A 13801-nucleotide genomic window follows, 5' to 3' on the forward strand; every position below is an offset into this window, starting at 1 on the left:
CTGCCGGCAGCCTCAAAAAGACATACTCACCCTCCGTTGGCCCCGATGTCCGCACTGTGCTGTCTTCAGTCTTCCGCACCGTCTTCTTTCTTCTGCTGGGCGCCGCCATGTCTTTCCCCGGGGCGGCGCCTAGTATGACGTCAGCAGCGGCGCGTCATACTAGGCGCCTGCCGGGGAAGATCAATGGTGGCGCCCAGCAGAAGAAAGAAGACGGCGCGGACATCGGGGGAGCAGCGCCGCACATCGGGGCCACCGGAGGGTGAGTATATAAGTTTTTTTTTTTTTTTTAAATGCTGGGCTGGGCTGTATACTACTGGGGGCAGTGCTGTATACTACTGGGGGCAGTGCTGTATACTACTGGGGGCTGTGCTGTATACTACTGGGGGCTGTGCTGTATACTACTGGGGGCTGTGCTGTACACTACTGGGGGCTGTGCTGTAATGTTGTTGTTGTATGCCTTATGTTTATGAGCGACAGTTTTCCTGCTATATACCTGCATGTCATAAGAATTTACATTAAAAAAAGGACCATGTTAAATTCAAATCAGTTTTTTTTGTTAATTTTTACCGGTGTTTTGTATGCGTTGGAAAAGGGGTAGTCTTATACGGCGAATATATCTTAAACTCTATATTTTAAACAGGAAAGTAGGGGGGTCGTCTTATACACCAGGTCGTCTTATACGCCGGAATATACGGTACTTTTCTGTTAAAGTTTATTATAATTGGCCAACCACTTCAAGCTTCATGCAAACTTGCCAAATTCCCCACTGAAAATATTCAATAGAGGGCTATACAGTAAATGTAAATAGGTATTTTTCTTACATGAAGAAAGTCTACCTATGTGGATTTAAAGGCAAATTGCTGTCGCTTACACAGTTATCTTCTACCTATGATGGATACAAGCTATACAGAGGGCGCCAAAAAGTTACACCCACTGTAATGCAGCCATGTGGGGGCCAAGTAAATAGTAGCAGACTGCAGTACCCATAGACTTACTCAGGGGTTCTTGTGATACAAACCTAGATCTAAGCTTCCTCACCCATAGCCCCCTGGGTATGAGTAGAGGCGTCTGCCAACTTTATTACACTTGTACTTATAAAACAATAAATCATAGGAAAACATTAAGACACGGAAGGCTCATTTAAAATGTATCTTTCTCTTTCTCATACAAAGAGAAATAAGTTTTTATAGTCTTTAATAGAGACAAGGCATACAGATTTATGTGCAGCAACTTGTTTTCCTCTTCGCACTTTCAGATCGTGTTAATGTTACCACATTACTTTTCATACTGTCCTCATGCTTCTTCAAAGACCTGAAAAAAAATTATTTCAAAATTTTATTTGATTCATAATAATTTCAGCTATCTATGTGGGTATTCCGATTTTATCTATTCATGACATATCCTGTAGAGCCGGTTCACTCTCTATTCAGCTATATAGGAACACTGGGGGTCATTTATGTTTTTTTTTGTCTATGTTTGTGTTGTTTTGGCGGAGCTGTGGTACAGATGCTGTTTTGCGACTTTTCATTGAGTCAAATGAACATAGCATAGTACAAAGTCTCTTAGACTTTACGCCAAATTCATTATTTGCATAGACAGGTTTTCACAACACTGAACTACTGAATTCATGATTTGTGATTTGGCGTAGAAATAGGAGAAAAACCACTACCAAATTTATCAAGACCAATTACTCCTTAGACGGAAATGTGTGAAAAAAAACCCCCAATTTTATGAGACAAACTAAAAAAACAAAAAACAAATTCAACATACATAGACTCACTTAATAAATTCAGCTGAAGCAAAAACTATAGACAAGTCATAGACAAATTTTTCAATTCAGTGCAAATTTCTTCTAGTCCCCACCCTGATCTATGTTGTAACTTTTTATGTTTTTTTCTGGGACTTTTTGTGCGACAGTCGCAAACAATCCACAGAGCATAAGCAGATTTATCAAGGGATAAAACCACCTTCATGAATCTGACTGCAGCAGAACTCAGACATAGGGGCAGATTTATCAAGCAGTCTGAAAGTCAGAATATTTCCAGTTGCCCATGGCAACCAATCACAGCTCCCCTTTAATATATTCATTGAGCACTGGTAGATTTAAAGCTGAGCTGTGATTGGTTGTCATGGGCAACTAGAAATATTCTGACTTTCAGACAGCTTGATAAATCTGCCCCATAGAACTGTCACAGTCAGCCAGTCTAATGATAAATTACTCCAACTGTGTGTATAGTCTTAGCTTTCATATAGTTGAATGGAGGGTGGCTATGCACATACATCTCTCTCTTCTGAGCTGAGCACACCTAATTGGCTATTACTTTGTTCCATAGTAGAAGAATATGACAGGATCAGGGGTAGTGGAGCCACTGAACCACCACGAGCGATGATTCATTGTTACAGGGTAACAATAGGAAAGCTTTCTCAAAGGCACGAGGCACAAAGTTCTGGCAGGGGACACAGGAAGGGGCTGGAAATTTATCAGGGCAGATGGCTGGCCAGCCCCAATTTATGACGCACTGGCCTTTAAATCCTACAGAGCTGGCGCACACACGCACTAGGAGGCGTGGACATGAGCGCGGGAATGTGAGGACCGCTGCTGGAGCGAGGGAAGGTAAGTGAGGCTCCAGATGGGATCCAGTGGCAGAGGGAGGCGCACGGTGCGCCTGCAACCCAAGATACGGGTACGAGTACCCGTGACAGATTAGAGTAAGCTGTACACAGTCCTAGCCACCTGTGGCATGCCATAAATGTCTGAGATTGGAATTCTATTTAATTAACATTGATATGACTGTTAACCATTTGGGTTATTTACTATGATGTTCTCCCACCCTTCCTGCTTGCTGGATATATTAGAAGGTTTTGGCCTTCTGCTGTATCCTGCGCAATTATATGCCAGATGTTGCCTGATGTAGCATTCTGCGTTACCTCTGCTTTACCAGGCTTAATAGGAGCAGACGATAGTTAGCGCTCCTTCACACCCCTCCACATCCAATTGGTGGGGAGTTGGCATAAAGCAGGAAATAATCACAATTCCTGGAATTGTGCCAGGAACATCAATTATTTTGGGGCTTGTATGCCATACAAGTGGCAGACAATCCCTGATAAATTTTCCCTTATGTGTCTTTGGTGCAGTATAAAGCCTATGCCACCCTTTGTGTCCCTTTATAGATTACATGTACAGTCTATACAACCCTGATATGTCATAAAGCCTTAGGGCTTATTGATACAAATGTTGCAGATCTATTAAAAATGGATTAATTTTCTTTCTGTTTTGCATCCACATGTTTTTTTTCCACCTCTGTGTGGCATCCGTTGTTCTGTTTACTTATAACATCCGGAAAAAAAACCTGATTGTTTAAACTGTTTCCCAAGCATCATCAGTTTTTTTGTGGACCCCTACAACATTCTCCATGATCCGCAAATGTGACAAAAATAGATCACATCCGGAAATGTGAAAAAACACATAGAAAATAAATGGAAAGTAATGTAAAAAAGATGAATGTCTGAATAAGCCATTCTCAAAGAAGAGGGTTGGTTTGCAACAAATTTTAGGGACCCCCCTGGACATATTCCAAGCTTCAATGGCACTTCATTACCTGACTATCTGTATCAGTGACTCAGTGATGTTTGTTCCTGATGCTGCGCTGCATTCTGTGAATAGTAGATTATGCTCCTACAAGAAATAAATATTTGCGTTGTTTTACTGCTAGACTATAGTTATAATAAATATATAAATTGATAAAAACTTTCACATCAAAAATGCATGAAAAATTAGACAAAGTCTTAAAGAGAACCTGTCAGCAGAAATGTACTTAATATACTACCAGTATGTTGTCATGCAGTCGCGCACCTTCCAAATCATGTTACTTTCATGACCCAGTGCGGTGGCAACAAGAAAATCTACTTTGAAGTGAGATGTAAACTCGTTTTATAAAGTCAAGGAGGCAGAGATTTTAATGCTGAAGTAAAGCACTCTCTTCCTCAGAAAGCCCCCATTAATGCAATTGATGTTCCTGCATCAAGAGACATCACTAACCAGACCTCCTGAAGCCTGATGCATGATGTCAGTCACAGAGAAGGAGGTGTTCAGAGCTTAAGACCTCACCTTGACTTCAGTGTTACTCTCCGCCTTCTTGACTTTCCACAACCAATTTACATCTCACTTCAAAGTTGATTTTCTGAATGATGCTACCACTCTAGGCCTTGAAAGAAACAATAACTAGAAAGTGTTACGCTTCTTGACAATAGTATTTATTATTTAGTGGTATTGGTTTATTAGGTCAATTACTGATGACAGGTTCCCTTTAAACAAAAGTAAGACAAATAAGGCACTTGCAAATTCTATATGCTATTCATACAAGCTATATTGTTATTCAGACCTTGTACTACCCAAGGCAGAAGAGAGAGGTAAGGACTAGAGATGAGCGAGTATACTCGTCCGAGCTGGATGCTCGTTTGAGTATTAAGGTACTCGAAACGGCTCGTTGCTCGGACGAGTATTTCCCCTGCTCGAGATCGAGCATTTAATTAAAAAAACACAGTGAAGAACAATGAAGAATAGAATAAAAACAGTGAACACAGTGAACACAGGATCATTTAAGTGAAAAACACAGTGAAGAATAGATTACAGATGTTCGGCACATCTGCTTACTTGTCGGAAGATACGGCGGAACGGTGCGAACAAAATAGTATGTGAAGAACACATTGAAGAACACGGTGAGCAGGACAGATACACCAGGGAGCAGCACAGAGACACCGGGGAGCAGCACAGGCAGTGGCAGGCACGGAGACAGCGGGGCAGCGGCAGGCACAGAGACAGCGGGGCAGCGGCAGGCACGGAGACACCGGGGCAGCGGCAGGCACGGAGACACCGGGGCAGGCACGGTGACATCGTGGGCAGCGGCGGGCACAGAGACATCGGGGCAGCGGCGGGCACGGAGACACCGGGGCAGCGGCGGGCACGGAGACACCGGGGCAGCGACAGGCACGGAGACACCGGGGCAGCGGTAGGCACGGAGACACCGGGGGAGCGGCAGGCACGGAGACACCCGGGCAGCGGCGGGCACGGAGACACCGGGGCAGCGGCGGGCACGGAGACACCGGGGCAGCGGCGGGCACGGAGACACCGGGGCAGCGGCGGGCACGGAGACACCGGGGCAGCGGCGGGCACGGAGACAGCGGGGGAGCGGCGGGCACAGAGACTCCGGGGCAGCGGCGGGCACGGAGACACCGGGGCAGCGGCGGGCACGGAGACAGCGGGGCAGCGGCAGGCACGGAGACAGCGGGGTAGCGGTAGGCACGGAGACATTGGGGCAGCGGCACAGAGACATCAAGAAGGGCAGAGAGATCGGGGAGACTTCAGTGGAAGAAGAGCACCGGATCCCGGGACAGCGTATCTCCCTACAAGTAAGCAGATGTGCCGAACATCTGTAATCTATTCTTCACTGTGTTTTTCACTTAAATGATCCTGTGTTCACTGTGTTCACTGTTTTTATTCTATTCTTCACTGTTCTTCACATCTGCTAACTTGTTGGGAGATAATATACGCGCAGAACAGTGAAGAATAGATTGCAGATGTTTGCATACATCTGCTAACTTATCAGAAGACATTCTTTTTCAATTAAATAACACATTTTATTCTTGAACCATGGTCCCTTTGAAAAATGCTCGGGTCTCCCATTGACTCCAATGGGGCTCGTTATTCGAGACGAGCACTCGAGCATCAGGAAAAGTTTGTCTCGAATAACGAGCACCTGAGCATTTTAGTGCTCGCTCATCTCTAGTGAGGTATAAAACAATACTTATTATGTAAAAGTATGAAAGCATGAAGTAATGTTGCCTCTTTATGCTAAAATGTATAATTCATACAAAGCTGGAACAGCAACATATGAGCATATGTCTTCATGCTATGGATAAGATGGTCTCCATAGACCTCAGTACAGGCTATATGCATATAGATCTGCAGTGTGCATTAATCTTTAGCAGACCTTTTGTTTGTGGACATTAATCCCAAAGGTGATTGCACAAATGTTCAGATATACTTGTCCTGTGGTATACTCTGTATCATGACACTGTACTTGGCTAGTATAAGAGATATACACTGTATACTGTATATGATAAGAAGAAAATTAACAGTAGTGGATTATAATACAGGTGGTTTGGCTGGTAATCCAGTGCCCAAGCCTTCTAGGGGGCCCATGGCCACCCATTAATTTTACTAAGAAGCACCTTCCTGCTCTCAATACACATGTACACAAAAGCTATTTGAAGGGCCTCCAAAGGTCCTGGAACTGCAGATTGAAAGCAACAGAAGGGATGCAGACTACATTCCACAAGACGGTTTCAGATGTACAGAAGTAAAACGTTTTTTTAATTTATAATAGTTCCTAAAATATGACAGGCATTGAGTAAAATTAAAATGAATAATGTAAACACATCTGCGTACAAATCATGTAAAGATCTTAATATAGATATAGGAATATGTAAACAATTTTGTAAACAATTTTGTAAACAATTTCGCAAACAATTTCTATTCCTTCTGATACTCAGAGACAATATAGCGGTTGATTCTCTAGATATAGTAATATTAGTAGTCCCGTACACAGTGGGGAGTCCTATGTCCCAATAGAAAGATTCATAAAGATGAAAAAATTCGTAGAGCTGAAAAATTCATGGGGATGAAAAAGTTCATAAAAAAGAAAATTGCATGCATTAAAAATAAAGATAAAAAATGAATTGTTAAAAACAAATTTGTTTAAGAGTAAATTGGTATCCAGGAGGTTTTTATGTTGCACAAAGTGTAGGGCCCTACACTTGTGTAGACTCTTACAGCTATTAGCCAAATAGCCAATATATAAGATGTTTAAAATCTAATCACTCACAGTTGGTTGATCATATGCGTCTTTCTCTCTGTTCGAGCTGGAAACGTTCACTATTGTGGAGGTTTTGGTAATCGTTTTTAATATGTGATGGCGTCCTCCACGTGCAGCGGCATCTGTGTATATCCTCCGGGAGCACTTCCACCGGAAACAAGTTCGTACGTTTCACACTCCTCACTCTCCTCCTTTCACGGTGTGGATTCTGTGTCTGTTAGATGCCGCGGAGGATGTCGCACTTGAGAATATGCAACGTAGGACATCCCATATCACATAGGACTCCCCACTGTGTACGGGACTACTAATATTACTATATCTAGAGAATCAATCGCTATATTGTCTCTGAGTATCAGAAGGAATAGAAATTGTTAGCGAAATTGTTTACAAAATTGTTTACAAAATTGTTTACAAAATTGTTTACAAAGCTCTAAAGGAATCCTGTTAACAAGATACACATACAATTAAGGTCGAACTAAGTTCCTATATCTATATTAAGATCTTTACATGATTTGTACGCAGATGTGTTTACATTATTCATTTTAATTTTACTCAATGTCTGTCATATTTTAGGAACTATTATAAATTAAAAAAACGTTTTACTTCTGTACATCTGAAACCGTTTTTGATTGTGCCCACACCCATTTAAAAAGATTGCTCTATTTTCCCTGGTCTCATTCGGTGTTGAGACCTACTGTGGATGCACTCAGACTCGGCACAACAGAGATTGATAAGTGCCACCATAACCTTGATTTAATACATTCCACAAGAAGCTGATTCTAGTACCATATATAGGAAGTGATTCCAGACTTTGTAGGGGCAATAATATTCATACAAGCCAGAGCACATGGCAGTCTTAATCCGTCCTGAGAATGATCATTAAAACTATGAGACTCTAGTAGTAGTTTAATTATAAAATATTACACATACCAGAGCCAACATCTGTCCATCCATCAATGACACCTGTCTTTTATCATCACAGTCTATTTTATTACCGAGTAGGAGAATGACCAAATCATCCATGACTTTTTCCTGGAAGTGAAGAGTGGAGGACATGATCACTAGGGGGATTCAGCTAAGTGGTCTTATGCACATTAGCTAGTTTAATAATACCAGAATAGGAAGGATGACAAAAAAAATGTTGTTACCTACCTGGATGCTGAAAGAGTCAGACATTAATTTTCTTGAATGTGTACATTACTAATACATTTTTCTTCAAATATTGGACATTACAGACAATACTACTAATATGGGGTTATGCTACCAAAATCACTGGCAAACATCTAAATTTACAAGGGAAAATGTTTGTTATATGATCAATTCCTTGGCAGCAGACAGTTATGCTCTAGATTTATCATTATTTCTGTCACACTGGTGCCCCACTCGGGCCCCCGGATCAATTATACCAGTGTAGCTTTAAGACATGATTCCCTTCCGGATGGTGTTCGTTCGTCGCGGGCACAGCATAGAAGCAGAATCTGAAACTCACCTGTCCTTGTTCCCCAAAGCGACGCTCCGCACGGTATGCAACAGCTCTGAAGCAGGCGCACATGATGATGCCATCGGATCACGTGTGCCGGCTTCAGAGCCGCCCGCACGGTGGGCGCATGCTGGAGAAAGGTGGTGGCTGTTCCTCCACTACTATTGGGGAACGAGGAAAAGTTAGTTTTTTTCTTACCCAGAGGGGGGGCAGTCTAGCTCGAGGGTGGGGGAGGGGGAACAGTGTGTCCAGAGGAGAGGGGGAAGGGGGCTACAGTGTAACAGGAGGGGGGGGGTACAGTGTGTCTACAGGGGGAGGGGCAGCAGTGAGGCTACTAGAAGGCGGCCCATGAAGTGGCCCACTGAGGCTCTGTCGCCGAGGGGCCCACTAAAACCTGGACACGGCCCTGCCCTGGCCTATGTTATTGTTATTTTATATTTATAAAGCATGTTATGTCCATTTGTAAAGAAGTTTACATACATTACATAAAAAGTACAAAGAGAATACAAGAGACTAAAGTCGCACACATAGGAGGAGGACCCTGGCACTGAGGGCTGACAATTTATATGGGAAAATATATGGAAACACTAGGTGAAGAGCATGGTAGTAGTTGGGTTATTGCATAATGTAGGGTTACATTTGAGGGTTTGGAAGGTTGTGTAGAGTCTAACATGTTTTGGTGAAGGGTTCCAGAAGCGCAATGGAAGTCTTGAAGACAATTGTGAGAACAGCAGATAGTAAGAGAAGGAAGCAGAAGTACTTGTGAGGATTAGAGATTGTGGGGCATATTTATCAGGACCTCTGCGCCACTGACATGAAATAATCACAAATGCTAGCCTATTGATAGCACTTGTGACTATTTAGCCCTTTCCACCACCTTCACGCCAGTGAAGGGGCATGAGGGGGAGGGGGCTCCTGCCCTGATACATCAAGAGGCTTCCGCCTCTTGATGTATGCCACTGCGGATATGCAGCGGCAGGGCTATCATATGCTGGTGCACGAGCATGTGATAATATTAAATGTCGCCCTATGTGTGGTTAATTAGGTCAGATGTATGTTGGGAAAGTGTTATAGACTGGAGATTAAAGGGGTGTTCCTCTCTGGGAATTGACATTTATTTTAATTAATTTGCCATGTACATACATTTCTTCAATTCAATGTTATTTAAAAAAAAATGTTTCCCTATATAAAGATAATTCCCCAAAATTGTAGAAACATTGTACAATAGAAACAAGATTGTTTTCCTTGGGTACGACCACCTTTGCTGGAGGGATTGCACAAAGAAACAAATTGATTTTGCATTTGGAATAGCCCAGAGTTACTGCATGTCCTACATCTGTCCTGTGGTAAGCTGAATCCAGGTTGTCAGGCGAATCAATAGTGCATGTCTGGCTACTGCTACCAGAGTGTGGGAATGTCACATCCAAGGACATTGATCGTGTTTCTAAGGGGCAACATGGCTACATTTATGGGAAATTATCTTCACATGGGTACAGTGGCTGATGTCAAAGTCTGTGTGCCCCAATGTCACATAGCCCTGCCGCTGCCGGATGGAAGAAGATAAGACCTGCGGGGAGCCTCAGAAAGGTCACTATAAACTGGGGGCTGGCTTTATACAGGGGGAAGGCTGGCTGGCTATATACTGGGGGTTGGCTGGTTGGCCATATACTGGGAGCCAGCTGGCTAAATACTGGGGCTGGCTGGCTATATACAGGGGACTGGCTGGCTATATACTGGGGATGGCTGACTATATACTGAGTGCTTGCTGTATACTTAGGGCAGGGGCTCGCAGGCTATATACTGGGGCGGGTAGGGCCTTTCTGGCTATATACTAGGGCAAGGGCTGGCTAGCTATATACTCGGGGCTAGCTGGCTATATATTGGGGCTAGGGGGCTTGCTGGCTATAGAATGGGGGCCAGGGGCTGGCTATATACAGGGGGCTGAATAGCTATATACTGGGGGGAGGCTGTGACCAATGCATTTCCCACCCTAGGCTTATACTTGAGTCAATAGGTTTTCCCAGTGTTTTGTGTAAACATTAGAAGCCTGGGCATATATTTAGGTCGGCTTATACTTGAATATATACGGTAAATAAAATTTTACTGTAAATACACGTAGATAAATAATGTTTCTATAATATATATTTTTCAATATTAACATTCCGTATTACAGAACTCTATAACTCATCACCTATAATTTTCTTACCCGAATAGATTTCAGCCAGCGGCGCACAGCAGTGAAAGTTTCCCTAGAAGTTACATCATACATGATTACCATACCATCTGCCTTTCTGAAAAACTGCTCGGTGATGCTATAAAACCTACAAAAAATATGAATAATAGATCAATATAAACATATATTTATTTGGTGTTAATTTTTTTTTCACTTTAACAGTAAGCAATATTTAAGACATACATTTTTATAGAGTTAATACAAATGTACTATATACTGAAACAGATGTATGATTTCTTGTGGGTGGAAATTTTTTTTTCTCATTTTCTCATAAACTTTCGTTCCTCCCATTCGTTTGAATTGAGGAGCCAAAACTAACAGAAAGTGATTTTTTAAAGAGGACCTGTCACCCCTACCAAATATGCCCCTCAATAATCCTCTCCCCAGCCCTTTTTTATATATGTCAATTTTTTTAAAATTTATGTTGGGAAAGTTAGTTGTAACAGATCTGACGTCTTACCAAATAAGAGGTCGGATCCTCGTATCCCCTGTATTGGCAGTCGGCTTTATTCATGAGGGGGCCACCCGACACTCCCCCATCACACCCCTGTCAGTCTGTAAGAGGAGGTGGTAGCATCGCATATGCGGTCGCGCCACACTGACAACTGTTGCAGCTCCGCCATTCTTATTCACAGAGAGGGCTGGCCGTGCCGCACTGACAGCAACTCTGGTCACGGCGTTCTTATTCACAGCACCCGCCATGCCGCACTTACAGCCGCTGTGGCCACGCTGCTCATATTCCCAGCTCTGGCCGCTCCGCACTGACAGCGGCTGCGGCCCTGGCGTACTTATTCACAGCGCTGTCTGTCTGTACCACGCTGACAGCGGACGCAGCATACCTATCCACAGTGTGGGCACAGCCGCTGTCAGTGTGGTGCAGCCGCGTCGCGGAGAGGCACCTGCGGTTGCACAATATATTTGAAGCTACTCTAACAGGCCCCCAATGACAGGGGTGTGCTGGGGGAGTGTCGTCCGGCCCCCTCATGAATAAAGCCGACTGCCAGCACAAGGGATACGAGGATCCAACTTCTTATTTGGTAAGAGTTCAGATTACAACCAACTTTCCCAACATAAATGTAAAAAAATTGGCTTTGATAGAAAAGGGCTGGGGAGAGGATTATGAGGGGCATATTTGGTGGGGGTCTTTTTGGGGGTGACAGGTCCTCTTTAAACGTTATCACCTTGCAGACAAATCTAGGAGAAACACATCCTTTTTTCACGTCAGAATGCCATCTACGATTTCCACTCATCTAACCCTTTATTGTCCAAGTGGCTATTCGGAGGTCCTTTTCTTTTAGTTGGCTAGAAACATCATGTACTTTTTTTTTTTTTTACAGAGAAATTACATTTGTATGCAGACAGTTTTGTCTTAGAGAGTGCTGGGTAAACCGATGTTTTGCCATCTATTTTTTGGAAACCATCAATTTTTTTTAACAAATTGACGGGTATTATAGAGATATGAAAAAAATTATATGCAGATTTTAAAAAAATCTAGCATGATAAACCAGGACTCTTACTAAAAGATCCAAGCACCATGAGGTAAACTTCCTATAGTTGTCATCCATGACTTCCTTCCTTCTAAAATAAACTTCTAAAATTATGCTCATGAGCCCAAAGGGCTCTGGGAGAGTTAGCAGAGCCCCACAGTGCTGTAGCTGTTATATTGTGCAGATCATATCTCACCTAAATCCCACGCTCTGTCCATTCTCCCTGTGCCTTTTGTAATCTAGCAGCCAACACTTTAATCCGCAGGTTTTTACACAAAACTTCGCCAGATCAGAGCTGATATAGTGTTGCCCCGTGGCTGTGCCTCCTAACGGTTAAATCTGCAGGAGTATGATTGCTTGCATATGAAAAACTCCCCCCCCCCCATGTCAGTTGTCCTATAGCCTTTTTTTTGCTCCTCCTTTTCAGTTTGAATAAGCAAAACCAAGTGTTGAATACAGCATGATGAAACTTTGCCACAATTTTAAGATTCCAACACTAGGGGGCTGAATTTACCAGGAAAAGAAGTGAAAGGTTTAAAAGGTTTACTGGAAGTAGCAGTAATGATATAGGCCAGTGATGGCGAACCTTTTTGCAGCCGAGTGCCCAAACTCTGACCCAAACCCCCCCTGATTTATCGCGAGGTGCCAACCAAAAATTAAAGCAGTAACTTATTGCTCCCTGTTCAACAATTTTCAATCATATTGGCCTCCTGAGGACAGTAACACAGTAGAAAGATGGAAAATTTTCATCATTTTAGCTTCTTTCCCTCTGTACAGAGAAAATCGTGGGGCCAGCAGGAGCTCCTCCAAAGATAATTCGACGCTGTCTACTCATTCTCCCTCTTCCTATAGTCTCAAGTAACAAAGTAAGTATCAAAATATGACTGGAAGCAGCATCTTTTAAATTGCTTGGAACTGCAGGAAGATTATTTGAGTCCTGTCTGGTGTGCTTGGGCAATGGCCCGGGTGCCCACAGAAAGGACTCTGAGTGCCGCCTCTGGCACCCGTGCCATAGGTTCGCCATCACTGATATAGGCCATGGAAAAAATCCCCATATAGATTACAGAACTATAGGAAGGGTTAAAAAAGGTAAAAAGCACATCACATTGATGATGAAACAATAACATTCAAAATACTATAAACTGGAATTGTGCATAAGTCACAAATAAAATTGTCAGTAAAATAACAAAATTATAAAATATATAAAAGAAATTATTAAAGAAAATCTACCATTTTATTTGATGCATTATGAACCAAACATACTTTGATACTGCTGTAGCTACACTGATGCAGAGACATTTCTTGTTTAATCCCTGTGCTGAGTGGTTTTGCTGAAAAAACAATTATAAAATTATGATAATGAAGCTCTGTCACTCCTTTGCTGTGCACCGCACCAGAGAATGAGGTAGTCACTTCTGACAGGCAGAAGTAATCAATCACTGTACCATCCCCCAGCTGCTGTGTATGAGGGATCCAGCTTAGGTTAATTAGTCCTGTATGGACAGTTCAGAAAGCTCCATGTTTAATGGTGATGGGAATTCCTTCTCTTCTTAGTAAGCTGGCCCATTAGGCTCTGCTCACTAAGAAGAACCAGCACTTCTGGCACCTAAACGGCTCCCTATTACATGTATAATAGGGAGCTGCATGCCAGTCTGTCACCCCACACTACTCCACTTTTAACTTAATTGTATTGGCTTAAAGGGGGCATGGTAAGCCGGTTAGGGGC

The 13801-nt window shown here is 42.9% G+C and overlaps 1 protein-coding gene across 3 annotated transcripts in view; it reads right to left on the minus strand.

Moving 5' to 3' along the window:
• Window positions 1-230: 230 nt before the first annotated feature.
• LOC140119079 (EF-hand calcium-binding domain-containing protein 4B-like) overlaps window positions 231-13801 on the minus strand; it is a 56812-nt gene continuing 43241 nt past the window's right edge. For all 3 annotated transcript variants that reach the window (XM_072137720.1, XM_072137721.1, XM_072137719.1), the window contains exons 13-16: window positions 10562-10676; window positions 7806-7907; window positions 3600-3676; window positions 231-1311 (exon numbers count right to left, since the gene is read on the minus strand). In XM_072137720.1, coding sequence (XP_071993821.1) covers window positions 1218-1311; window positions 3600-3676; window positions 7806-7907; window positions 10562-10676 — 388 coding nt within the window. In that variant the 3' untranslated portion in view covers window positions 231-1217. The remainder of the gene's footprint in view (window positions 1312-3599; window positions 3677-7805; window positions 7908-10561; window positions 10677-13801) is intronic.

Source organism: Engystomops pustulosus, chromosome 2 (assembly GCF_040894005.1).
Source record: "Engystomops pustulosus chromosome 2, aEngPut4.maternal, whole genome shotgun sequence".
NCBI lineage: Eukaryota > Metazoa > Chordata > Amphibia > Anura > Leptodactylidae > Engystomops > Engystomops pustulosus.